Here is a 25,897-nt window from a genome sequence, read left to right as displayed (position 1 = left end):
GTTAATAAAGACTTTTCATTCTTTTCTGCCTCCCTCCCCCCAAGTCAATTATCGGAAGCCATTGCCTCCAGTATCACTAGTATATCACTTGGAAAAAATACAGAATTTGAAAAAAAGTCAATGGGCATTCTCCATTTTCTAAATTTTTAATCTTCTAATTTTTACATCTAGGTGATAAACATGATCCGAATGAAAATCAATCAGCATCATTCTAGACAAATAACCAATCTACTGGAATATTTTAAGGAAAAATCTGTAAATTATGGCCTTTATCCCGGGTACAAATCTGACCACAAACAAACGAACATACCAATGCATTTGCGAAAAGTGCCATTCGGGAAGTGACGAGTATTTGTTTGTAGAAAGAGTAGATACATTACCTTAAAGCATACAAAGTCGACCCAGATTAGATTAGAATGCATGTAATAGAGCATTTGTAACGGCATAGACGACAGTAGCTCAAATTCTCTTCGCCAACATGAGCACTACAGAGCCGAGGTGTATAAGTGCTGCAGTAGGAAAGGATTCCTGTCGATGCAGTAAGGGCAGACGCTATACGACAGTTTCCCTTTGTATTTCATTTCTGGCACTGGTAAGTAATGAGACCAGTTGAACTTACCATGACTGTTTGATGGGTACATCTTAAGAACTAAGCAAATTGTGAAGAACAAAAACTGTCCAATATATAGCCAAAGTGGTATTTAAAGAGAAGTACAAAAACAGTTAACTGACTGATTTCTTTTCTCTAGGGCACTTGTATAGCTATCCCCGGCCCTACTTTGATTGATTTGAGAGAACAGGTCCAAACTTCAGTGGAATCAATCACATATGCCATAAGCGGCCGATCAGCTGGATCAATGGTTGGCTCCATACTTGGCGGATTCCTCTACGACCACATGAACCATCACCTATTTTTGAGTGTGATCATGATCCTGACGTGTGTTGTTACGGTTCTAATTCCATTCACAAAACATCTTTCTTGGTTGGCTGTATGTTTGGCATTGCAGGGGGTAACAACTGGTTGTTTAGATACAGGTATAGACTGCTTTCTTATATAACATAACAATTGAATGCAACTGAAAATATATTGAAATATGTAACATATTACTACAGTACGCATAACAATCTGCAAAATAATGACAATAATAGTGACAAGACTCGCTTCCATACGTTGTACAAATATATATATATATAGCACTAACAAGTGCATCTGTCAATAATAAAATTAATGCTGCAATAGACTTGACAAAGGTAGCAAAATACTATCTCACATTGTTCTGCTTTAGGTGGAAGTGCCCTCTGTGTCAACATTTGGGGGAAAGAAAATGGACCTTACATGCAAGCTTTGCACTTTACGTTCGGTATTGGGGCTCTTTTGGCACCAGTAATAGCCGAACCCTTTTTATCGAAAAGAATGAGTATAGGCGATAATGAAACATCCACGTGGATTTTACCTAATGACACTTCAGTGGGACATGGTGAGGACGAATCCCTCTCGAGAAACAATATGGCCAGTGTGGCAATGGAGCTACCAAACGATACAGCTCTTTCGATTCATGATGATAACAGAAACGAAACACTCATTTTGAATACGAGAGAAATGTGGACAGAAACAGATATTGCATATGCTTATATTGTCACTGCAACACTGCTATTGTGTTCTGGTGGGCTTTTTATGGTAACCTGTATTCAAGAACAAAGTTGTTTCTCCTGGAAAAGACAAGATGCCAAAAAAAGAAAAGGAAGTGAAGCGGTTCGAAACGATCCCATAATCTTTAAGGGCGTGTTTTTGGTCCTTATGGCGTTCTTCTATCTTTTGTATGTTGGCCTTGAATTAAGTTTCTCTGCTCTTGTGACAACCTTTGGATTCAGAATTTTGAACTGGCCCAAACCTAAGGCAGCACACCTGACCACGGTTTTCTGGGGCTTGATGTCTACGTCAAGAGGTTTTTCTATCTTGTTGTCAAAATTTGTGAGTTCAACAATTATGATTGCAACAGACCTTGCACTGATTGTCGTTGCTATGTTACTGTTGACATTTCTGATTGGCAAACATGAGATTGTGATGTGGTTGTGTACAGCATTATATGGGTTAGGGATGGGTTCTTTGTTTGCCGCCGGAATATCATGGGCAGAAAGATATATTCATGTGACTGGAAAAGCTACGATTATGTTTTACGTGGGATCTTGTGTAGGAAAGTTAGGTTTCCCGCCAATTTTTGGCTACTTCTTTCCTATTAACGGAATGTATTTTGTGTATATAATGCTCGGTGGTGCAATTGGTAAGGTTTGCCTGTTTCTTATACTGTATGTGCTCGCACATAAGCAAGGTGAAAGATACATACCTGTGTGCCAGAAACAAGAGGATCTTGACAATACACTCCCCATAAGCACAACAAAATTGTAAACTTAACAAAGTCTACATGTGAGTAATCAACCAAGCTGTTGTTGTATGAGGGGTTGATATAGTAAGCAATAATTCCACTAATATCAATGCTAAATTCAATATTGCAGTATGTGACCTGTCTAAAATAAATAATATTACACATTATTTATTATTATTATTTTACTGTTTATTTAGTATAATGTAAATGAATGTCAACGAAATTTTTTTTCTAAAATATATTGTCTTTTGGTAGTGTTTTTAAATTCTTACACACATCAGCGTTTGAATGGTACAATTGGTAGGAATATGAAATATGGTAAAATGTTCACTTCTTATTTTGGTTGCGTGTTATGGGTGTGGCATGAAAATTCTGTTCACAACCCATAAAAGCGCTACCCTTAGGCTTATCGCCTCGTTTGTTTCATCAAGCTACGTATGGCCGCATTCACATCGAGTTGAGCCATGGCTCTACAAAGCCACGACCTAAATATGGCGGACGTACATGAAAGGAAAACCGCCTAATCTTTTAATAGTCTCTCCGCCTCTCACACGCCTCCCCATGTGTTGTCCCAATGGAGCCGAGATTTAATGACTGTACCACCGCGGGGACGACGCATGGGGAGGCGTGTGAGAGGAGGGGAGACTATTAAAAGATTAGGCGGTTTTCCTTTCATGTACTTCCGCCATATTTAGGCCGTGGCTTTTTAGAGCCATGGCTCAACTCGATATGAATGCGGCCTATGACGAGGGAGGAAAGTTTGCCTGTCATTGGCATGCTCCAGACTGCACTCGGTTATTGGAAGTGGTGGGGTAAAATGGGCGTTCCCTAAACGGCACAACAGTCGAAATAGTAGTCCTACAGCAAGATGCATATGGATCCTACAGAAAAATTGATCTGGTTCCCATCCAACGTCAAAATCACTTACAATGAGCTAGAGAATCTTTAACGACTCAGCACTAAAATGATCAGGTTTTGAAGCGTTCCTGCCATAGACGATAGATGCTCCCATCGTCTAACGTACAGGACAATGCCCGTTGCCATGCAGCTCAGGCTTTGGATGTTCAACGATGACCAGCATATTTTCCAGACCTGAGTCCAATTAAACATTTGGTCCAATAGAATCCTAAAAAACAGGCACCTACCGGAGCAGGCATGCACTTCAAAAGTGGAACCGAATCCCACAAGAGGTAATTCGAAGATTAGCGCGCACATTGCTTTAGAGACTTGTGGCAGAACACAAAGAGGCCATACTCCATATACATGTACAAAAAATAAGTCTGTAATTCTGATTTTGAGGAATGGCAGCTCTGTTACCAAATCTCCAATAAGTACACATTTGCAATTGAATAGTTGTGAGTCAAAACGCCTTATAATACATATTTGTTATATATGTTTCTTTGATTTTAAATTAACCCACCTGGAACATTTATACTGACGGTAAGTTTCATTTTCAACACGCTGCCACGGCCCGTCATTAAAAATATTTTAATTTTACTTGTTGTGAAGCGTTTTATTCCTACTCGTCCTGCTGAAAGTCTACTAACCCGACGCCAGTTTGAGAAATAAATATTGATTTAACTTTGATGTATCCAACATGCCCCATCTGTAAGTCCGGGGAGATAGAATATGAATATGAATATGTCACTTCTTCTTAAAATGTCCAGCTCATGATAACCTCCAACGCCCCTTTGTGACTAACATCCAAAGCTTCGTTAACATAAACTTTAAAGATACCGATGAGCTCTTCAAAACCCTAATGGGATCTGGGGAAATGGACAATAGTTAACTCTTAGAGACCATTCCCACAGATATTTAGATCGATCTATCCCCCTGGGGAGTCTCACTAAATTGCTGCCTACTAAAACCTGTAAGGGGGTTATTAACTTTTGTGCGCGCTCGGCTCCCGGAAGCTGACAGCAATTTAGCGTGAACCCCCAGGGAGTTAGGTCGATCCAGACGGATCGATCTAAATCTGTGGGAACCCAGTCTTATACTTATCCAAAAATGCATGGAAAGAAGAGCCCAGCTCATAGCTCGTGGTAATATTCAAATTTGATCTTAGGTTTAGTAGTCATCACTTCCTTTTAATCATCATCATAACTATTGTGTATCATTTTACTTTTATTATTCTTCTAATAACCCCCGCTGTTTGGGTGCTATCCACTCACTGTGAGCAAGTGACTCGGCGAGTGCATCAAACCTTACGTGATTATGACATGCTTTATGCATATGCATGCTACATAATTGTGCAGCTATCTATCCATTTATCTATTTATTCATTTGATGTAGTTAAATGTTAAGTCCATGATCTGGTGATTGTACCTTACAGGGTTGCTACTTAATATGGAATATTTTTTATCATTGTTATTTTTGAGTGCTGATTAAAATTTTTTGGGCTTGAGTCATTAAAAAAGTATGTCACTGAGTGATAATAACATCCAGTCTTCTGTTGTGAGATATTTTGGTCAATAATATTAAATCTGACATAAGATGCCATTCAAAAGAAAGGAACACCCCCAGAAAACCATATCAACAGTTTGATGTCAGTATAAACTTTAAGATAAGATATAAAAGTAACTGATAGCCTCCAGACAGTGATATGTTACACAGTCAAAGAACTCACTACAGTAAATCATGAAAAGTCATTAATTGCGGGTATGATCTCCAGCAGTCGCTTGCAGCGCCCTCAACCTACATGGCATACCCTGTGAAACGTTTTTTAGAGTTTGGCTGGGGATATCATTCCACGCAGTGATATTTGCCTGACGCAGTTCATCACTATTTACCGGCCGACACCATAGCTATTTATTCTGTGAGTTACTTCCGCCCACAGATTTTCAGTTGGGTTCATATCTGGAGAGTTTGCAGGCCAGGGCAGTTGCTGAACCCATTGGATTTGAAGAAAAACAGTGATTCTGCGGCCTCGATGTGGGGTTGCGCAGTCGTCTTGGTACACAAAGTTGTTCCTGAAGATGACTCTTACCAATCGAACCATTGTTTGCTGTAGAATGTTTCTGTAGTAATCCTGGATGAGGTTGCCTCCTAGAAAAACCAACTGGTTCTGGGCACTGACATGAAATGCTCCCCAAACAGAGACGTTACCTGTCTTGGCTTTCACCCAAGGCAGTACACAATCATCGTTTTATGCCCCTCGTACACGTCGGTGGACACGGTTTCGACGATCAACCCTAAAAAATCCATATCTGGCCTAATCACTGAAAACGACGTGATTCCAGTGTTTTGGCTGCAAACGCACGTGGTCCCCAGCCCATTGCAGACGTCGCTGTATATGACCTGCTGTTAACAGTGGTTTCCCTACTGGCCTTTGTGCAAAATAACCGGCTTGCAGTAATATCTTGTTCAAGAGGGACCTTGAAACGGGCGTTTGAATGACATTCTGCCTCTCTTTTCTGAGGACAATGGTTGTCTTTGTACGACCAGCACGGCGTCCTCTAAGGAGAAGGCGATCCTGTCTTCTTGATGTGATACGCGGGCACCCTGGTCGATGTATTGGAGTAGGTGCCCCTGTTGCAGCAATTCTTTGGAGGACTTCACAAACGGTTCCTGATAAATGTTGAATTACCTGGCAATGGCTGTCCGTTTCTGGACATTTTCTCTGAGAGCAAGAATCCCATAGTAAGCTGCGTTGCTTAGCTGTCGAACCATATCTTCACTAATGTACCTGTCAAGTTTCAGAGCGATCCCTTTGTTGCTTCTCTAAACACACTCCAAAGATTGACCACACCCATGCGTTTTTATACAAGGGCAGAAATTGCCGAAAAGACCACCCCTCACATTTCTGACCACAGAACATGCAACTGCATGCATCAATTGTTTCGAGAGTTGTGTGGTAATTAGGTTACACACCTGGCTACACATGGAGTGACATCTCAGCTTTGGATTTAAAGTAGTTAGAGAGAAATTAAATATTTTGTAGAAAATTTACTCGCCAAAAAATAATATTCCATATTTAGTGGTAACCCTGTATATGTGAAGGTGTTTATCAATAAAGAATTCCATGTATCACTCATGTTATAATCTTTCATGATTAAATAAAAGAACAATATCTTAACGGTTTATATAGTATATATATATAGAGGTGCATTTCACATGCTGAAGTGTCCAAAAATAAAATTGAATGAATTCAAAGTTGTATTCAATTTTTAAAACATATACGTGTATAGAACAAAAACCCACGACCGTCTTAATTTAAATTCAAACTTAATTTTTACCATGTCTTTACATTATGCAAAAGCCGTAAATGGTAACGTATGTTCCGGAAACGTATGGTAACGTATGTTTCGGGTCATTTAATTTTAATTTTTATACGTTCCGATACATTTTGTAGTGATTCCGTCATGGTAATTAAGTCATACATGACGTAAGGATGTTTTTATAAATATTTAAACTGTAAATGAAGGGGGGTTTGCGTCATGGCTTATACTAGGTAATGTATGTTCCCCAGAAAAATTGTCAAAAAGTTTCATTTTGTTCAAGTACTTGTGCAATAGAAAACAGTGTTTTCTGTTGCTGATCGAAAAATATATTGTGATTCATGATAGTTTGACATTTCTGATATAATATTTGGATCACGATGGGAAAATTTATTTAATGCTTATTTTACCGTCGGTGGGGTTTATTTCCCCCTTTTTTAAAATATTCAGTGACAAGCAAACTAAAGTCACTCAAAAACAATTAATTGCTTTATACAGAATTATTATAATTTTTACAACGTTATACTTGTAGGAGATAAATCAAAGAACAAAACAAGTGATGACTGAATTTTCAAAGTGAGTAAAACATTTCACGGCTGGACGTTTAGCATTTGTGACAGTAACGTAGGCCTATGTTCCTTTTTGGGGATAGACAATGAATAGGCTATATTTTTTCATTATTCATGGTTCCAGGAGAGTGAAACTTTAATACAAACTTCTTCATGTAGGACCCTAAAATAATCATAGTTCAATCTGTGCACCAAATACTTTTAAGAGCATGCCTGTGACATCAATTGGGTTTGGGTGTTTTCGTTCTCACAGCTGGCAGACTGAGTCGTTCTTTTCGCTGAGCCATTCTCCGATCTGAGCTGGGTGAACGGCTTTCCCGCTGGTAGAAATGAAACAAGCTTGATTGTCAGAAACATCTTCAAACATGTTTTCTTAATCAAACATTCACTTTTGAATGGTATTTGGAAAAAGTGCCCGCGGGCACCCCGACAAACAATCGTTCTGGGTACTGTGCTTTATATTCATTCCTACATCTGAACCCTTGTAGCGAATGTATACTGTCTTGAGAGAAGCGCCACCTAAAGGTCTACATCCGCACATTAAGCAGGCACACCCGAAACACGCCAGAGAGAGAGAGGCCTGTGCTTCAGCACGAACAGTCTGCCATTCCATTTCTGTTGTGCTTACTCAATAATTATCGTCCATCAGGTTATATTCAGCATGTGAAGCGAAGGCAGCCACTAGTTTAAGGATATGAACCGGGGTGACAGGAATACCTAGCTATGACGTTACAAGATGAAGTTCATTGGTGTAAAATTTGAAAATACCTAAATGGTAGGTTGTTCTTGTTAAAATCCCGGGATAAACTCGCTTAATGTTCAAGGTTATGTACCCCGTTAAGTGAATCACAGTTTAATAGACTTTCATTATCAGACACCCTGAGCTTCAGAGATAACTTGACACTAACCTCTTCACTATAGCCTATCTTCATCGTGTCAAGTTACCTCTGACCACATTCGATTGCCTCTGCCGCCCGCCAATCAAATTTAAAGCCCGCACTCAATGACTCATTGAACGATCTAGCCAATGAACGCGAACGAGTCAAAGCGCGCTTTGTTCAAATCCGGACCAATCAAAGATAAGGCTGAATATCAGGGACTTGCCGTAACCTGTGGGCAGCACGCAAAATACATCATCCCTCAGTAGATAATTATGCAGGGCATCAAACTGCTCTGGTTTCAATTCCGATATACTCCATGCTTTCTTTGTGTACGGTTATGCACTCGGAACTACTCGGATGTCTCCGCACTCGACAATAACTATGTTGTTAGTATGGAGCTTGCGGAATCAGCCGAGGATTGCCGATTGACGGTCAACCAATCAGCGTTTTCACCAAACTTTGGTGAAAAATTTTGAAACATGGATTCGATTGGCTTATATAAACTAGGTCAAACTATTTTCGTCAGAGGTAACTTGACACGATGAAGATAGGCTATAGTGAAGAGGTTAGTGTCAAGTTATCTCTGAAGCTCAGGGTGTTATCAGAAGACTCAAGAGGGGTTCCCTTTTTTTTTAACTCCTTTTCTCATCAGTGACTTACCATGCAGTAGGTTATTGTCCTTCCATGCTAATGCCGTAATGGTATTTAAAGCACTCTCCTGTCAAAAGACAATAGGTCGCGCCATCCTTTATTTTGTGTAAAGTCACGTCATCCACGAATGCGTTCCACACACCAATGCACAGGGTTAATTACTCGTGCTTTAAGCCAGATAAAGTACTCGGTACTGAGCTTTACGAGAAATAGAGCAGATAATTGGCGAGGCGAAGCCGAGACAATTATCTGCTGTATTTCTTGTAAAGCTCAGCGCCGCATACTTTATCTATACCTTAAAGCACTCTCCTTTCAAAAGACAATAGGTCGCGCCGTGCTTTATTTGGTGTAAAGTCACGTCATCCACGAATGCGTTCCACGCACCAATGCACAAGGTTAATTACTCGTGCTTTAAGCCAGATAAAGCACTCTGCGCTGAGCTTTCGAGAAATAGAGCAGATAATTGGCGAGGCGAAGCCGGGAGTCCTTTTTAAACAGTCCGTGCACTATTTTGATAATTCGTTCTTCCTTTTTTTCCAGCCATGCAACACTACCACCTCAGCAAGCCATTTCAAAATGATCTCTAAACCAGATGATGTCATTAAGTTAAATTCCCTGTACAGCAAGTGTGACCTCTATGGAAAAACCCAACTGACCTCACAGGTTATCTACATATGGTATTCATCTCCTTCCTTAGCCTTATCCTCAACCATCTCCTGCTCTGTGTAAACTGTATATTAAACATGGAAAAACAAACAAGTTGAATTTTATACACGGAACATTGGTGATATTTTACATCCAAAACCTGATATAAAATCATCAAACTAAATTTTGGTTATAAGTGTATATTTAATTTAATCTTTCTTAGTCAAATAATCTTAGGTTTGAATAAATGAATATTTGAATGTGAAGAAATTTTGCTCTTTTAGATCTTGTTCTTTTTCACTTCTCTGGAAGTGAAGTGAGTAAAGTAACAGTTACCAGTGTGTATTGATATCCTCTTCAGGGTCCTAACTTTTTCTGAAAGTGGCGTAGGTGTTATAGAGTGTGGTTCAGAGTGACAAAATCTCAGAAACCGATTCTTCCTTGGATCTAACTAGATGGCAGACACCCTTGACCCACAGCAACATGTTAATTATTCCATTGGGCAGCAAAGAAGAACAGGTACACCAGTAATAATAATGATTAAGAATTATTTACTATAAAAATCTCAATCATTAATATATCTCTTTTAATGTATCTTTGAAAAGAAAAATAAGTACCTTTGAGAGCCTTTGGTGTTTAACAGTAAGTCAAATTTAAATGCTTGTGAAGTATTAAAAAGTAGAGTGCAAAGTGCAAAAGTAATCAATTATATGCAATTATTTACCTACAGTGGCACGATGCCACATATTCCAGAAGGCACAGAAGGTATAAGAAATGGACATGAAGACCTTACAAAAAAATTTGCTTCAAAAATGAGACTTGAATTTTTGCAGGGCTACACCATGATTGTTACCATCATATTGACTGTACATAAATTGGTATGCCTGAACAAATTGTAATGAGTTAACTAATATTTTGTATTTTTTATCTTTCAGAGAATTAATGTAACTAGCAGTTAGAGGACAGAAAAATGGAACAGCATATGTTCATACACGCATATGAACATACAGTTGATGTGTTGACTTGATCTAGCCCAGAGGACATCCATGACTTCATCAAACCCTAAAGGGAGGTATGCCGTCTACGTCAAGGCCTGCTGGTCCCATGAAATCTTTAATTATGGTTTCCATTGTACATACTGATGCTTGCAAGTCAAGTACTATCTTCACAGTAGGGATGCTGAATGAAAATAAAAATATTTGGAGAGGAAAGAGCAGTATGCAATTGGGTATTTTCATTTTTTAATATGTTTGCGGCAGTTAAATTTGACCTCCACATCATGGGTCACTTAGTGAACAAATAAACTGTTAAATTAAATCAATAAACTGCATGCTGTGAAAGCACCAAGAAACAAAATCCATATATAGTATGCTAAAAACTGACAGGGCTCAAACACAAGATCATCTGATATCATTCTTTATCATAAATAAAGTGCCTGTTTGATCTGATTACAATATTTATCAATTAGCACTTGAAACAACCAGCTTAATTTGTTAGTTACTGCATTTTAAATTTTAAGATGTGAGGTGGCGCTGTATTTGTTTTCACTGCAGCATAGTCCGACATGCGAATCTCCATGTTCAATAAGCAGTGCCTTTTTTAGGCGGAGTAACATTATAAGATGGCTACTGAAGCTGAGATGTAAGAATTGATGCTTCAAGTTCAGTTAATCAGCTGCCATTTCTGATGTTTCAGTTATGATGCTGAAAAAGCGCAACAGTGGTAGAAAGCAAGGGGGAAAGAATAATCTGCAGATATCTCTTGCACCATAAACAGTAAACATGGGTGGCAAGATCTTGTTCTTTGTTGCCACCATCTTTTAAATTTTTCTGAAATATAAATTTCAATGTATGTTTTTTGCATAGTTCAATCAATTGTCCAGTGTGCTTGTTGCAGATCAAGTCTGACTTAATTTGCACTTCATCAAATAGCAATGATACATTTTTCTGATAGTCTTAGAGAGTATCAAATTTTGTTGCAGCTATGAATCTGTCAGTGGCTTCTTCTCCACTGGTAATTGTTAAATAATGTTCATAGTCTGTTAGAGTTCTTCTTGGCATCTTCTGAAGCCAGAGTCAATGATGAAACCATAAGCTGAGGTAGAAATTGCCCTCATTGACATGCACCACTTCACCATCATAGGGTGCCGCCACGTCAATCTTGTGCCCTTTGCTTGTGCTTGCTCTTTCTGTTCCTCCCATAGAAGGTGCTGAGCATTACCTTCTTTGAATGAACTTTCATTAGATTTACCAATGTACACAGGTTCTGATGAACTGGTGGGTGATTCTCAATAATCTAGATCAGTATGTAATTAAGCCAAGATTCTTCGGTGATACTGGCTGCCTGGGCTTACCTCATCTACCCAAACTTGGTTTTCTGGGCTGTACTACTCAAGGGGGATTCGGGTCCTAGACATCTGCCAAAGAGAGTATATCCCCACTTTGATGTATACTTTTTGGTGAACTGTGAGTAGGACTTGTCAGGGTCATGGAGAGCCAGTGCAGCTACTCTTATTTGTTTCCTGAGTGGTGCTAGAATTATGTGTCTGACAGTGTCATCAGCCAGCTGTAGAAGTGACACAGCCAGATTCTCAACCTCCTTAAAACCAGTTAGATGGTAGTGTCTAGGTGCCATGAGGACGTTCTGAAGAACTGGACTGATCACCTATGATACAGTGATAATAATAGATCTATGTTGAGTCTAAAAGCCTTAAAATTTACAGTAGACTGTACAACATGAAATTTATAAAAATTTATAGATAAATTGGCAGCTCGTTCCACCTGTGCAGCTATGCAAAATGCTATATCACCATATGTGACTCATCTACTTTTTCTGCTTGTGTTACAGAGGTGTGTGACTTGCTGATGTAGTTGATTGGATCTGTGTCCTTTTGATCCAATACCAACCCCTCACCCTCCGATTCCTCATCACCTTCACCACTATCTTCCTTCTCTTCTTCTTCCAATTCTCCAGACTGTTCTTCATCAACTGCAAAGTTAAAAAGAGGATGAACACTAATGACAAATAATAAAAGCTAATCAAATGTGTTACAAATAAATATGATAACAGATGAAGCCAAACATTCTAATAATACAATGTTTTTTTCTCTTATCTAGTTCTTCATTAACAGCTCTTTTAAAATGTTCATAACTTTCATAGACAAGATCAAATCATTTGTAGACTTGTAGGGCAAAATGTAAATATCTTTTGTCCACTGCCTTCAGTCATTTCTGGGTGTATATCGCCTCCTTTTGCCACCACATTTTGGGATCTTACAAAGGGCACAAGGTTTACTGGACTTTTTGGGCATGACAGGTTTTGACTGCACTGGTGGAGGTGGAGACATGAAAACAAAGGCAGGCTGGTTGGGCCGCCCAAATACCACTGACGGGCCTTGTGGCTGAGATGGCACAACTAACAGAACAGGTGCAGCAGAAGCAGTCTCTTTGGTCATAAGAGGACATTTTCTTTCACTTTCCATGCCCAAAGAAACTGCATCTAGACCCGTTGTGTTAGTTTTGTCATCTGATGTAAATGGTTGTGGCCCTCCAGTTTTCTTTTTTGTAGTGGTCTCTTTCCTGTCACATGCAGTGGCAATGGATACTGGACCTGAGGACATGATGGTGAGGGCAGTGACAGGGGCAGGCTTTCAGCATCAGGGATAGGGATGTCTAAAACCACTTTCCTGTGAGACGTCACGCTGGGTATCACAGTTGCAATGTAGTTGGCCTTTTTCTTCTCTTTTGTGATGAAGCTGGTCACTGACTTGGCATTGATATTGGGAAGAGGAAGGTTCAATACTGCCAAAATGGGGTTGTCACGCACCCTGTCAACAATCCCCTGATACTGTCCTTTAACCAGACTTGCCAGCTTTGATGGTGATTTCTGGCTTAACATTTTAATAAGGAGATACAGCAAGTTAGCTGCCTGAGCATACTTCATCCGTCCGAACTTAGTTTTCTGGGCTGTACTGTTTAAGGTTGAATCTTGTCCCAAACATTTGCCAAACAGTGTTTATCCCTACTTTGACTCATACTTCTTTACAAACAAATGTTCCTTCCCAAACAAAACCTCAGCATGGTGGTTAAGCCGTTGTATCTGTCTCAGGTCAGTGAATGATGACTTACGCCCTTGACCACCTGCCACTCTCAGTTTGTCCATTCTTGCATTCCATTGGGCTGCAAAGCTCAGAAGGTTTACCTAAATGGTGAAGAGAATATAAATGCATAGTTAAACTAAATAGTAATTCAATAATATACTATGTTTGTCAATAAATGATGACAATCTTCAACTTTTTTTAATATTCAACTGAAAAAAAATATGGTATTGATGGAGTAAAAAGTCCATACTCTTCATTTTCCTTTAGCCACTTAATGTTAGGGTCTGGGCTTCCCTCCCACGACCTCTGCCACCCTTCCAATGCAGGGGGCCTCTGGATCAGGGGTGGACTCTGCAGTGAGCTCCAGTTCCTTTACAGAGGTCGTGTGTGTAGATACCTTGGTCTGCTGTTATGCTTCCTCTGAAGGTAACAAATATATAACATTGAGTCCCTGTCTCATGGAATATGTGCTGGATATGGGATACTTGATGTATAATGCATTTCAGTCAGGGTATAATAAAGTCAGCCTATAAGGATAATGTTAAAATTTCAAGTTCAACATTATTTTACTCTTTGTGTCACGTGAAGACAACATTATACATCTGCAAAGGTTCATCGTTTTACCTGCTTGTGTCAACAGAATGGAATCTTCAGTATATCCAGGATCTTCCTCCATCTCTTTCACAGTCTTCAGTGATCTTTCTGCTTCCTCTATCTCTTTGGCTTTCTATAAATATATTAATTTTTAATGTGTGCTAAGTATAGGCACTAACAACATGAATAATCTGAAATTAAAACAATTAATAAATACATCATTTATAAGGATAAACCTGTCATAGCAGCATTAGCTATAAATGGGAACAGGGTATATTTACATGGAAAAAACTAGAAAAAGTAATAGTAAATATGTTACCTGTAACTTTCTCTCCAGGAGAATTTTCACTGCTGGATAGTCTTTCACTAAGTCCAGCAGCTGCTGCTTCTGCCATCTGATCTGCACATTGGACTCTCCCTTCAGACAGCATTCTGCCAATAGCCAGACTACCCATCCAACATCATTTTCCAGTAGCCACTTGTTAGACTTGCCCTGGTATTTCTCAAACGTCGTGACTAGCATAAGCCGCCACTGGTCATGGCCTAGCTGGAGGACTTTGGGTTCTGCACTGGCTGGGTCTAACCACAACTGGTCTAAAGCAGACTCAGGGTGGAATGATCTAGCTTTTGGAGTGGATTGCAGCATAGCTTCTCCTGACATGTACATAGGGATGAAGGGATAGAGGTGCTGCCTTGAGTGGCTCTCGAGGTGCCCCTTCTGAGAAAATGTCTTACAACAGTGTGGACAACTGAAACCCTTAGTCCTTTCCACATTGTGAATTAGCTGCATGTGTCACTAGATGATACATATGTGTTGACTTTACACAGCCATTTGCACTTTTCTTCTTGCGAGTGGAACATTAACTAGATTTGTCACTGCTTTTCCTTTTCTCTAGTTCCTTGTCCACAACCTCCTCAAAATGTTCAAAATTGTGAAACCTCATTTTGTCAAATCCAGGAGTAGTGGGTTTTCCAGATGCTGGACAAAAAGTAAATAGTTTCTGCTTGCTGTATCCTGTTTTATCCTTGGATGGGGCGCACCATTTCCTCTGTCTACCACATCTTGGTACCTTACATGCAGAACAGGGTTTATCTGACTTTTCTGGCAGTAAAGGTGTGGCACAAGGTGGTTTCAAACTGAAGGGCAAACCTTGGATGGTGGATGCTTGTGGGGTAAAAGTTGTGGACTTTTTAGACTGCTGTGTAGGCACCACCAACAATACAGGTGCACCCAGTGAACTCTTGGGGCGCAATGCCGGTGGCACAGTTGCCATTACATGCATGTACATTTAGGTGAAGCTTGTGATAGTCCACTAACCATCTCCAACATCTTACCACTTTGTTCGGAGGACTGCTTCACTGATGTTTGCTTCAGTGGCTGGGGTTCATCTAAGTCCAGCTTCCTTTTCTGGAGGGGATGCTTCCCAGTTACAAGAGGAATGTCTAGATAACTGATTTCTTCACGAGAGGTTGGAGGCAAACAAGGGGAAGGTTGTCAGCATCAGGCATTGGTGATTCAGATATAACCCTCCTATGACTGGTCACTGAAGGCACTGTTGTTGAAAAAATAATCAGCCTTTTTCTTTTCTATTCAGAGCAAGCTGCTGACAGACTTGGCATTTATGTTGGGCAGGGGTATATTTAAGTTTTTCAAAATAGGGTTGTCTCTAACTCTTTCCACAATTCCCTGGTATTCCACTTTCAATGCATTTGCCAACTTGGATGGAGAACATCGAATCCATGAATCAGACAATCAAAGACTCTAAATGAGAACATCAAACCATTCATGAAAAAGTAATTTCTATGAATCATATTCACATATATATAAGACAAAAGTAGTTACAGACTCCCATCATTTATATAGTACACAACATACTTGAAAACTTGTGTCAATGCATATTCAATCTTCTGTATGTTAAACAAAAATATGGCATGGCACTTAATGGTCAAACTTGCAAAAAAGGAAAATAATACAGTTAAATCCAGTAAGAACCATACAAATAGTGTCTGTGTTAAAAAAATCCATGAATACTGCACAAATCCTGTTGTAGATAACTATTAAGATCTTGTCTGAATTTGACTATAAGAAGAGCATTATCATTAAATTCTTGCTCATCAAATCTTATATAACCCTCGTCATCGGAGGTATCATAATCCAAATCACTGTCAGAGTCCTGGGCATCAGAACCCTCTGGAACCTGAGCAGCCCCAGATGATCTAGCCACAGACTCCCCAGGTGATCCAGCCAAGGCTCCCCAGCTGATTCAGCCCCAAGCTCTTCCTCTATGGTCTTCTCAGATTGGTCATGGGTCTCATCTTGCATAACTGTCTTGCCTCTCTTAATCAAACTTAATGTTTAATCAAAGAACAACAATCTAAAAATTCAAGGAACTTACATGTGGTGCTGGCATTTTCTTTAATTGATCTTCATCGCCCTCATCTTGAGATGTTATAATTGTTGGATCTCCGGGTAGTCTTTGTAGGGCTCTGGTATTGTGGTACTCCACCTCGAATTTGGTTGCAAACAGAAAACTTGGGTGTGGAGATTTATCTGATAGGGTATGAGAGAGTCCCAAAAGATAGTCATCAGATATTTTAGAGAGAGAACCTCTTGCTGACTCTTGAATAGCAGCAATAAATGAAGGATCCTCCTGGCGTTTGACATCTGTCAACAATACGTAATGTGGTAAGACTTAGCTAAATATATCTGACTGGAAAGCAAAATGCCCATAATCCTCATAATCATGATTTGGGACAGGTGACAGTTGATAAAAATCACCACTGAAAATAACTCGCACACCTCCCATCAAAATCTCAGATCCTCTGACAACTCGAATGATGTACTCTAATTGCTCAAACAACCTCTTAGATAACATGGACACCTCATCCTAAATAAGACAGTCCATATTTGTGATTTCATTTCACTGTCTCTTTATTGAGGGTCCCTCAAAATACGGGTGGCCAAGTCTTCTTTGTTGAGTCTCCCATCATCCAAGGCTAAAGTTGAATGCACTGTGTGGGCACCAATCTTTTTTAAAAGGAGGGCAGATATTCCTGTTGTTGTGACAACTGTTACCTAAAAGACGGAAAGATAATGTGCAGTAGTTCATGAACATGACATCTTACCTTTCCAGATAAATAGTAAATATGTAATAATTAAAGGCTAAAAAAAATCGACACAAATGAATTTCTGGATTTTTCTGGTAAACTGAATGACTGCCCATCATTCTCATTTTCTGTTTTAATGCTTGATTCATTGGACTAAAATTGGGTTAGTGTACCATTGTCCTATAAGGCTTCATGGGTTTAAGTAAGCCCAGTATATGTCATTGCTTGGCTACTTTAATAAAAGTCACAAGAACACATTTCATCAACAGCTCACAGTGTTCTGATTTCAGCAAGTCACCAACTTCAAGTTAATGTACTAGTAAGGTGTTCCATGCACAAGTGTCCATCATCACTAGCCCTCTTTCCAGGCACCTTAAATCAGCTTACTGGGCAGTCAGTGTTCAAGTGGGAGTCAATGTTCAAGTATCAAAGGTTTCAATCATTGTATGTTGGATACTTAAGCTCAATCTGTGCACTGTCATCTTTACAATCTAAATTTGGACACAGAATGCTTTTTGGTTATGATAGTCCAATCATCCAAAATTATTGCATTAAAATTGTTCTGTCCTCTGTGACACTTGTGAGCGCTCAAAGTTAAAAGTGTTAATACAAAGCAGACACACACTGTTTAGAATTTAGGATAAAACATCTGGAGCCATGCAAATAATTTGTATGCATAGGTGAAAGTTGTTAAAACTGAAAATCCTGAAAACATGGCTTGCAATTTCTCATCTCATTTAAACCATTAAAAAAAAAGATCAAAATGAAGACCGAAATTCCTGAAATCAGGCATAATCCTGAAAACTTTCACCCATGTGTATGGAATGAACACTTAAGTCATCAACTTGATTCAATTGATAAAGGCCGCCAGCCCATAGCAAATACATCACAAGGTTACAGTTTGACATTTCGTATCAGTTTTCTCTAGCAATCAAACCATGATAAATAAATCTAGCAAGGTTGCTCAGAGCATCAGGATTTTTTTTTTCATCACAGCAATATAACAATTTGAAGATGTATTATTAATATTCATATTAGGAATGTACCGAGCTCTCAATTCTTCATAACGTGGACAAACTAGTAAAAAATGCTTCTCATCTTCAATTTCATAACTATTTTTGTCTAAGCAATATTTACACAACCTATCAATTTTTTGTAAATTTCCATGTCTACCAATTTCTATTGCAAGTTTTTGATTTGAAGCCCTGAATCTTGAAAATGCTACTCTGTATTTCCTAATATTTATATCAAATAAATATTTTTCAGGTTCTAACAAACTCTTAAACAATGCATAGTTTTTACAAAGTTTTGGACTATTTTGTATGCTTTCAACCCAATTTTGTCCAGCACAGTCCTTCAGCCTTAGTAAAAACTGGCTAACAAAGGTATTTATATCACCCACGTCTTGTTCGTTAGCGAAGTCGATAAAAACACAGTAGCATCTTCCCCTCTGTTTTGTAAGATATTTCTGTATTAAGGCTTGCAATGTGAAGTAATTTTCTATTGTACTATAGCCTTTCCTAAACCCACTGTTCTTCATAAAAACTTACTTGTATCTGCTGCCCAGTTTATTAACATTTCATTCAGGACTTTTGTAAACATTTTCCCTACTACGTTTAATAGGTGGTCATACTTCTCAGATAATTCAATCATACACTGCTCAAGATTATAAACACCATTTGGTTCAGTCTTCAGCACATAATATAAACAGGCAATCAATACACGGTTTTGCTATTTCTAATATATACTTTCGTATTTTCTTTTTAACAAAGATGCATATACCACCATTTGTTCTCCCTGTCTGATTATTTCTTTCTCTGAGGTTACTGAATAACATAATCATAGTCAGCCATAATACTGTTGCAAACCTGCTGTGCAGGCACCACCAACAACACAGGTGCACCTAATGAATTCTTAGGGCGCAATGGTGGTGGCAAAGGTGACAAAGATGAAGCTTGTGATAGGCCACCAGCCATCTCAGACATCTCACCACTTCGAGCAGAGGCCTGCTTTACTGATGTCTTTTTCAGTGGCTGGGGTTCATCTAAGTCCAGCTTCCTTGACTGGTCACTGAAGGCACTGTTGTTGAAAAATAATCAGCCTTTTTCTTTTCTATTTAGAGCAAGCTGCTGACAGACTTGGCATTTATGTTGGGCAGGGGTATATTTAAGTTTTTTAAAATAGGGTTGTCCCTAACTCTTTCCACAATTCACTGGTATTCCACTTTCAATGCATTTGCCATCTCGGATGGAGAACTTACGAGTGTTTACTGGTGGGTCGTTCTCGTTCATTTTAAACGATTTATGAATTACACAAGACTCATCCTTCCAAAGTTTTTTTTTTGGCTATGCAATTCAAGAGAGAATCTGGGCTTAGTCATCTGTAGAAAAATCTAAAAATAAAATGCCTATAATCTGATGTTAGTAATCTTATAAAACCAATGGCAGATATATAGCTTTTATATCTACATACTCTGTGCAAGTAGAAAGTGGTATTCATCTTCAACATAATAAATTTTTTTTCACAGATTAAACAAGCTCTGTTTAATATTGCAACAACTCTCCATCTACCACTCTCATTGTTTATTTCATGATTTGAACATCTAAATCCTGTCGAGGCTATTCAATATTTTCACATCTATACAATGGAAATATTTCTCTGGGTCAAGTAAAGGTTTGAAAGTGGCACAAATATATAACTTATGACATGTACTTACAGTCTCATGCCTTTCTGCATAGAACAATCTGTAATTCTCTGTTCGAACAAACTAATTTTGGGAAAACCTACATTTTGTTCAATCCAGCATATTTAAATAATAAGTTTTTGATATGAGTGACCCAAGTTATGCATCCGGAGCAATCTAATTGAAACAACATATCATATGCATGCTTAACATAATTTTCTGGCATACTTAACATTCTCCACCAAATCTTAACACATTTTACATAACATTCAACATACAGTGGGACAAGAGATGAAGGTTGTAGGATCTGAGCCATAGGTGGCATGTAGCTCCTGGCTTTCTTAGCAAAAGACAGGATGCTGTTTCTGTCCGTATGACCTTGATACAGCAGAGTCTAGTACATCCCTCTTCTTTCCATGTACCACTGGTCATGTTGGTGCTGTACCAGTCTGTGCACCTTGGTCATTGACATAGCGTTCAGCCTGTCAAACAAAATTACGGTTGTCTTTATCTATAGCTCTTTTTCCACAGATGACAGCTGGAAAGGGACTGCCGGTGACAAATTCATCATAATCCAAGGGCTATAACTATGAAAAGAATAATGGGTTTCATCATCACCTCCCCTGTGTTGATGTGCATTCTTGCATGTATAGCAGACCAGCCTCTTGGTCAGAAGGGTATAGAAACTCCGCATCCCACACTCCTGCCTCACTGTTGACCCAAAGCCATGCTTATACAAGAAACTTCTGAGTGGAGGAGAGCAGTCCTTATTTGGGCATGGTATCTTGGCCTTCATGATCCCTACTAGCCTCCAGAATATCACAGGCAATGTAAAAAAGGCATACATTGAGGGCAGTGATGTTGATGACTTAATAGAAACTGGTTTAGGTGGTGTGTAGAAGTTCATCTTTTTTTTTAAGTACCCTCTTATATACTGGCACTGTTGTATGGTCATGGTGGAGTGAAAAGTTCATATTCTTTGTTTTCTTTCAGCCACTTAATGTTAGGGTCTGGGCTTCCCTCTCCCTTCATACAGTATTCTGCCCATAGCCAGACCACCCATCCAACATTATTTTCCACTGTAAATGAATTGGCCCCATTCAAGATGCTGGTCACGTACTGCAGCGATCCATAAGCATCACCTTACACTTTCTACGGTATCAAAAAAGATATTTTAAAATCTAAAGATATATTAAGTAAATGAAATAAAATAGCACCAAAATATATTATAAATTTTCTGGAATAGAAAAATATTAAATGTTCTTTCTTAAAACCACAGTAACAAGTTTTTGGGCTATCAGTCCCAAGGATTTATCTTGTGGTGCTGAGAATCCAGGCCCTTTTTTTTCTGGAATCTTGGCCTTGTTTGTCCTCCTCTGGCTCCACCGCTGCTAACATTTCGTCCATTCCTTTCATTAAGTTTTCAGCTAAATCTGCCATTCTTTTTCTCCACCTACGTCCTACTGAATAAGAGTCTGTCTGTAGAAAGGTAGTTAATTTTCTTGTTCTGTTCAGCATGACTGCATAAATGTCAATGCCTGAATGAAGTTAATTGGGAGTGTGCGAACACACCTCCCTATCAGTTACGAGGCACACTGGTCCGTGCGCGAACACACGAACGCCAAGATCTCATGGATTTATCTTTTTTTCTCACTTCACTCCGTTGCCTTTCGGCAAAAAACTCGCTCTAACAAAGTTTCTAACCTCCCTCGTGGAAATGTGATAACGCAATGCCTTCTGGGAATGAAACGTATTCTTGCATAATCTCAGAATGTCCCGATAGGACCGAATACTGTAATAGAGCCCAAGTGGCATATTTCATAACTGTTGAGGTCATTTTAGTGATATTTAATCATAATAATGTTTGGTAAAATTCAAAATACAATTGCTAATCGAAGAGCAAATGGCATATGTTGAATGAGTGTTGTTGAAAAGCATCACGAAAATATGATGGTTTGTTTGAAATTATATACAGTTTATAACTAAGTAAAAAAATGCAAACATGATAAGGCATGGCATTGAAACTGGAGACATGGTGTTCATAACCTTCTGTATGTTGAATTGGTCCTTAAAGGGATAGTAAGTCTTCCTTTTGGCCAAAAAAAAAAAAAAAAAAAAAAAAATGACTTTACCTGAAATAAACAACAATTTTACCAAATTTACCAATGGTTAATGGGGAATACCCGCTTTAAGGGTCTGCCGCTAGATGGCGTGGGGGTGAAAGCAGTCCTTCTTAAATCTCGCAGAATCTCGCTCACGGCTTTACACCAGAGTTTAACATGGATTGTGTGCACGCGTCGCTGACAGTGAACCAACTCAAACGCAATTTACTTGAATGTGGTGCCATAACATCTGGATGAAAATGTGAATTGACTGAAAGGTATGTGTTTTCTTTTCATTTAAAGTGCTTGAAAAACACGAATGCTAACTATTTTCCTTGAAAAAAAATCGAACATTAGTCGAGGTGTGTGTGTCAAATCTGACATGTTATGTACATGTAGACTACTGTAGGTACGAGTAGGCCTACGCTCATATTTTGTTTTAGTAGCACGAAAGACGAAGATTTTTTATACTTAGTAAATGTACTTATTTATTTTCTTTATAAGGTTACCCAAAGAAGGCCCATATATTGGGGGCAAAGCCTGAAACTGTCGATTTCAGGACCACAGGACAGCCAACTTCAAGAGCAGGATAAAATGATGACTTCAGGAATCTTACCCATCACTTCACATCAGCGGCAAAGATTGATGTAGCCACCAGTTATGCCTACCCTAAAGCTGACTTACAGGCGGCTGTGATGGACAACAACTATTGCCAAGTGCCATGAAAACAAAAATGCATGGATAGAGGGAATGATGTAAGTGAAAACAGAGGTCTAATTTTAAGAATCAGGCCCAAATATGAGAAAGAATTATCAAACTAGGTGATGTGTGACATCATAGAAATATAATATTGTATGTTAACTATTTAATGCTGTAACCATCTACCATGCTTTAATGGGATATGAATATTTCAGGTTGAGGAACAAACAGCGAAGGACACTGAGCATAGCAAGTTATAACAAGGAAAGAGCGCAATCTGACACAAGGAGAGACAATGGCAGATCACTGCTTCCAGGTTTGGAGAGATAATTGCAGCTACAGAGAAGAAGTATATAAACAAACTGTATGAATCATTGTTGTTTCCAAAACCATTGCAGACACATGACAGTTGGACCCGGACCCGATTTCCCCTTTTTGGAATGTGTATCTCGTGCACGAATCTGGGCCTAAAGAAAACCCGCGAATACTATACTAAGTTAGAAGGCCAGATGTTCATTACAAATCGCCCATTCTGCTATTCTGTTGTATTTACATTCAAAGATCTGTTTTTGGGGTTGATTCATTCTGACGCTGGATATTTTTCTACATGTGTTTTGCCCAGGATAACTTTTTTTAATGAAAAACACTATAGGAAGTATGTGTCAGCTAGTTTATAGAAAGTACCCCTGTATGAGATGGTTTTAGCTGCAATCATAATTTTGAAGTGCAATTTTAAAAAATGTTTTAACTAAAATGAAATAATTTGGTGCTGCTATATTCTTTACAAAAAGTACTTATGTTTTTATGCTGTTTTTAATAATATTTAACTGTAATGAAAAAAGCCTATGATGCTATTTTGTAAAGTATTTTTAGTGGGATGAAATAAATTGCTAGTTGTATTTACAGCAAATAATTCGGTTTTTGTGCTTTTTAAAGAATTTTCAAAGTGATGACATAATGTGGTGGTTCTATTCAAGTAAAATAATTCATAAGTACTATTTTGTAAAAAGGAACAAAAAACTGTGTTAATTTGTAAAATGTTTGCTTTCTTTAATTTTTATTTCTTAAACTGTTACAAAAAGTTTTCCATACCTACAGTAATCCATTGGCTGAGAAATTGCAGCTATATATTCAGGAAAGTTATAGCACAAATAAATTATCTAAGTATTACATGGTTTCATGGTTTTTACTATGGACTGAATAATTATTTTGTTTAAATAAAATATTTGGTTTTGCTGCTTTTTAATGAATTTTCAGAGCGATGAAATAATATGGTGTTTCTACTCAAGTAAAACAATTCAGAAGTGCTATTTTGTAAAAAAAGAACAAAAACTGTTCATTTATAAAATGTTTTCTTTCTTTAAATTTTATTTCTTAAACTGTTACAAAAAGATTTCCAAACATGCATTATTCCATTGGCTGAGAAATTGCATCTATACATGAACAAATAAATTATCTAACTATACCTAGTTTTATGATTCTTACGAGGTACTGAATAATGATTTTAAATAAAAATAATTATTTCATTAACATTACCGGTCATGCTCAATACATCAATAAAAAAGGATATTACTTAATAACACAACCTTATGCGGGTAGTAGGCTACCGGCACTTATATATATTTACTGACAACTCTTCTGAAATTACGGACATAAGAAAACGCACTTTGATAAATCGTACTTCCTAGGGGCACTTTCTTGCTATGGAGCTCTCTTTCCAAAACTTTATAAGTTTTGCCAAGATCAATTAACCTTTTTACGTGTATTCTTTTTGAGGCAACCCGTCTATCTTTAGGGGCCTAATTACTGTGCCTGGGTCAAGTTGTAACTGTCCCTTTAACATGGAAGGTGTTTTGACATGGGCAACTCTTCACTTCAAACGAAGCCCTGAATCCTCAAGAAAATTATGCCCACCTTGCCGACTTTGACATTCAGGTAAACAACAATACTGAGGCATGTTTATTAAGGCCAGTACCACAGTCCAACGTATACAATATCCAACATGGCGACTGTGGAAGGACTGAATTCACACTAGCGACACCTGGCGCCAAGCGGGCTGGTATTCCTCATTAATCCATTTTTACATTCAAAGTTAGTTCCTAGTTTTTTTCTAAAAAGTTTGTTTTTTTTGTTATAATCTCCTAAGAGATTGCAACAGAGTAAAGCCATCATTGGAGGTCACGTGGTCTACAGACAAGTTCGGATATCAGAATAATAGCTATAACTGCCGTTTTTGTGATAAAACAGAATATATATTTCTATGAGTTGTTCACAATGTTTTTATTGTGAAATATAGATCTCATATGAAGAGGTATCCCTTAAAACATAATTTTGGTCCATTTGCAATAACAGGAGGTCTCTCTTTTTGATACTACTAAGGAAGCCAGTACATGATAATTAGTTTAAACACCCCATTTTAGCACATAAATGAACATTATAAAGAGATGGGTCTAAGATAAGGTTAGGGAGCAAGTCATGCTCTAAGAAGGCATTCAGAACAGCAGACCATCAGATCTGTGGATCCAGTATGGCCAATCGACTCGAATGCTTGTTTAATCCCCTTAGGGAATCTATTCAGTGTCTAATCTGGAATTAAGCTGCAAGGTTTTTAGTGGGTTGCCATATTTGATCCTCGGATCTGTTAGTCTGCTGATCTGAATGCACTCTGTCTTACAATACTGTGGCCAGTTATGACATTTTTTATGGTGATGTGTTAAAGGCATATGTGTTAAAGCCTTTCATGGAACTCTGCTGTAAAACTACTAAGCAGCATGGACAACTGTACCAGTCTGTATGGCTTACTAGCAAGCTGGCAAGTTACTTCTTGTGTGTGTGTCTTCTCCAATTTCTGGTCTCACTGCCATAGCAACGTCCATTAAATAAGTGTCCCAACTTGAAAAATCACTTAAACTCATTACACTTTACTTAGCTGCAAACTTTGCATTTTATGTGTTGTGGCTATGCTGCCCAGCTCTAAACTGATGTGGTCATAAGCCAGCCACTCACTAAGAGGTATCCACCCTTCTCACTATAATAACACATATGTTAGTTAAACGAAGGACTTCTTTTATTGCAAGTAGACAAAGCCCCCTAACCCTGGGGTGAACAATACCAAGGAAATCACATTTCTAGATACCATCTCCCTTGGGCACCTGGGCCCTTGAAAGTGATAGTACTTAACAGACTGCAGCTGCTGTAATTGTTGTGTGTTTACTTCTGTTCAAATGTAATGTCCGTCAAATCTAATTGTGTAAGAGTGCAAGTA

The 25,897-nt window shown here is 38.5% G+C and overlaps 2 protein-coding genes and 1 long non-coding RNA gene across 3 annotated transcripts; 1 reads left to right on the top strand and 2 right to left on the bottom strand.

Moving 5' to 3' along the window:
- Window positions 1–292: 292 nt before the first annotated feature.
- Window positions 293–2,518, top strand: LOC106160748 (sodium-dependent glucose transporter 1A). The gene is made up of 3 exons (XM_013537419.2): window positions 293–592; window positions 750–1,035; window positions 1,287–2,518. Exons 1-3 carry the CDS (start codon window positions 479–481, stop codon window positions 2,405–2,407), a joined length of 1,521 nt encoding a protein of 506 aa, XP_013392873.2. The 5' UTR covers window positions 293–478; the 3' UTR covers window positions 2,408–2,518.
- Window positions 2,519–10,108: 7,590 nt separating this feature from the next.
- LOC147764781 (uncharacterized) lies at window positions 10,109–13,863 on the bottom strand. The gene is made up of 2 exons (XR_015332670.1): window positions 13,475–13,863; window positions 10,109–12,335 (listed from the first exon to the last, which is right to left on the bottom strand). It is a non-coding gene; the product is annotated as an uncharacterized LOC147764781 (long non-coding RNA).
- On the bottom strand, window positions 13,856–17,858 carry LOC147764780 (uncharacterized). The gene is made up of 3 exons (XM_087012428.1): window positions 14,360–17,858; window positions 14,071–14,173; window positions 13,856–13,866 (listed from the first exon to the last, which is right to left on the bottom strand). The coding sequence occupies exons 1-3, from the start codon at window positions 14,828–14,830 to the stop codon at window positions 13,856–13,858; spliced, it is 585 nt and encodes a 194-aa protein (XP_086868554.1). The 5' UTR covers window positions 14,831–17,858.
- Window positions 17,859–25,897: the final 8,039 nt, after the last annotated feature.

Source organism: Lingula anatina, chromosome 1, assembly GCF_051362555.1.
Source record: "Lingula anatina isolate TDL-2025a chromosome 1, LinAna3.0, whole genome shotgun sequence".
Classification (NCBI taxonomy): domain Eukaryota; kingdom Metazoa; phylum Brachiopoda; class Lingulata; order Lingulida; family Lingulidae; genus Lingula; species Lingula anatina.
Note: the sequence above shows the minus strand (reverse complement) of the source record. Positions and strands in the feature narration are given on the sequence as shown.

What these genes read in the sequence shown, in the direction of transcription:
- LOC147764780 (XM_087012428.1), bottom strand. Translation starts at nt 14,830, where the DNA reads ATGCAGCTAATTCACAATGTGGAAAGGACTAAGGGTTTCAGTTGTCCA. An exon ending in TCCTGGAGAGAAAGTTACAG is followed by an intron (nt 14,174 to 14,359) that starts GTAACATATTTA and finishes ATATATTTATAG; the next exon opens with AAAGCCAAAGAGATAGAGGA.
- LOC106160748 (XM_013537419.2), top strand. Translation starts at nt 479, where the DNA reads ATGAGCACTACAGAGCCGAGGTGTATAAGTGCTGCAGTAGGAAAGGAT. An exon ending in GTATTTCATTTCTGGCACTG is followed by an intron (nt 593 to 749) that starts GTAAGTAATGAG and finishes TCTTTTCTCTAG; the next exon opens with GGCACTTGTATAGCTATCCC. An exon ending in AACTGGTTGTTTAGATACAG is followed by an intron (nt 1,036 to 1,286) that starts GTATAGACTGCT and finishes GTTCTGCTTTAG; the next exon opens with GTGGAAGTGCCCTCTGTGTC.